The 1,371-nt window shown below is 26.4% G+C and overlaps 1 protein-coding gene across 1 annotated transcript in view; it reads left to right on the top strand.

Annotated features, from left to right (window-relative positions):
• The window catches only part of LOC107624299 (vestitone reductase), a gene marked incomplete in the record, with an annotated part of 3,935 nt that continues 2,767 nt past the window's right edge, over window positions 204–1,371 (top strand). Inside the window, 2 exon segments of the mRNA XM_021113573.1 lie at window positions 204–367; window positions 1,111–1,371. Of these exon segments, the coding sequence (XP_020969232.1) occupies window positions 247–367; window positions 1,111–1,371 (382 nt within the window).

Genomic DNA, 1,371 nt, shown 5'->3' with positions numbered 1-1,371 from the left:
GAAGAGGGAAAGGGTAGAGTGTGTGGCACAGGTTTNACTAAATAAGAAATGTCTTGGTTTAGTTTGGACTAACTAACAAAAAAACAAAGAAAAGTCTTCAACATAGACTTTAATATAGAAAAAAAAAAAAGGATATTACGCAATGAGACAGTTACCTATTTGTCACTATTATTAGGGAAGAAAAATGGAGCATATATATAAGTTATGGAATCTCCATTTAACACTGAAAAGAGTGAATAGAAGAAAATGGAAGAGGGAAAGGGTAGAGTGTGTGTAACTGGAGGCACAGGTTTTCTTGGTTCATGGATCATCAAAAGGCTCCTTCAAGATGGTTACTCTGTTAACACCACCATCAGATCTGATCCCAGTAAGTTTCTTTTTATTTATTTATTTTAGAATTATATAAATAAATAATGAAAACAATTAACCTATAAGCCTTTTCAATCAGTTGTTAGAACTTGTTTGAATGAATTTTTAAGAAAAAAAAATTTTAGTTATTTTTTTAAAAAATCTTATGAAAAAGTAAAAGTAATTTTATGTTTGGATATCTTATACAAAAAGATTTTTTATATATCAATTATGTTTGGGTATAACAATATAAAAGTACTTATTTATTTATTTATTACATAAAAAATATCATTTAAAAAAAAAGATATTTAAAAAAAGATGTAAATTATAGTTTCTCAAAAAACATATATTTTTCTAATTTTTCTAGTACTTTTACTTTTATTACTAGAAATTTGTCAAACACACTAAAAAATAAAAAAAATCTTTCTTTTTTTTAACAAAATAATGACGCCCAAACAAACACTTACTCTTTGATATTCTAAATTTTAGTTTAGTCCACACATAATTTAAAATTTTCTTTAAAACATTTTTAGTATTATCTTTCTGAACAATTAGTTGTTATTTTCTTTAAATGCACGTGCAAAATTATTTTACATCAATAGTGTATTAAAATTTATAAATAGTAAGTAACTAAGTACTAAAAATTTAACAATAATGAAAAAAAATCAAAATTAAAATAATTTTTTTAAGTAATAAATAACCAAATTAAATTATCCAATAATTATATTCAATTTATAATATGGAGTTACAATAAATTTGTAGAGAGAAAAAGGGACATTAGCTTCCTCACAAATCTGCCTGGTGCATCCCAAAAATTGAAAATATTCAATGCTGACCTCAGCAATCCAGAGAGTTTCACTGAAGCAATTGAGGGGTGTTTTGGGGTTTTCCACACAGCTACACCAATTGACCTTTTAGTAACTGAACCGGAAGAGTTAGTTACAAAAAGGACAATTGATGGAGCACTGGGAATCCTGAAAGCATGCTCTGATTCAAAGACAGTTAGAAGAGTAGTTTACACGT

The sequence above is a fragment of the Arachis ipaensis genome, chromosome B10, assembly GCF_000816755.2.
Source record: "Arachis ipaensis cultivar K30076 chromosome B10, Araip1.1, whole genome shotgun sequence".
NCBI classification, from domain to species: Eukaryota; Viridiplantae; Streptophyta; class Magnoliopsida; order Fabales; family Fabaceae; genus Arachis; species Arachis ipaensis.
The sequence above is the reverse complement of the archived record's forward strand: the minus strand, read 5'-3'. Positions and strand labels throughout refer to the sequence as shown.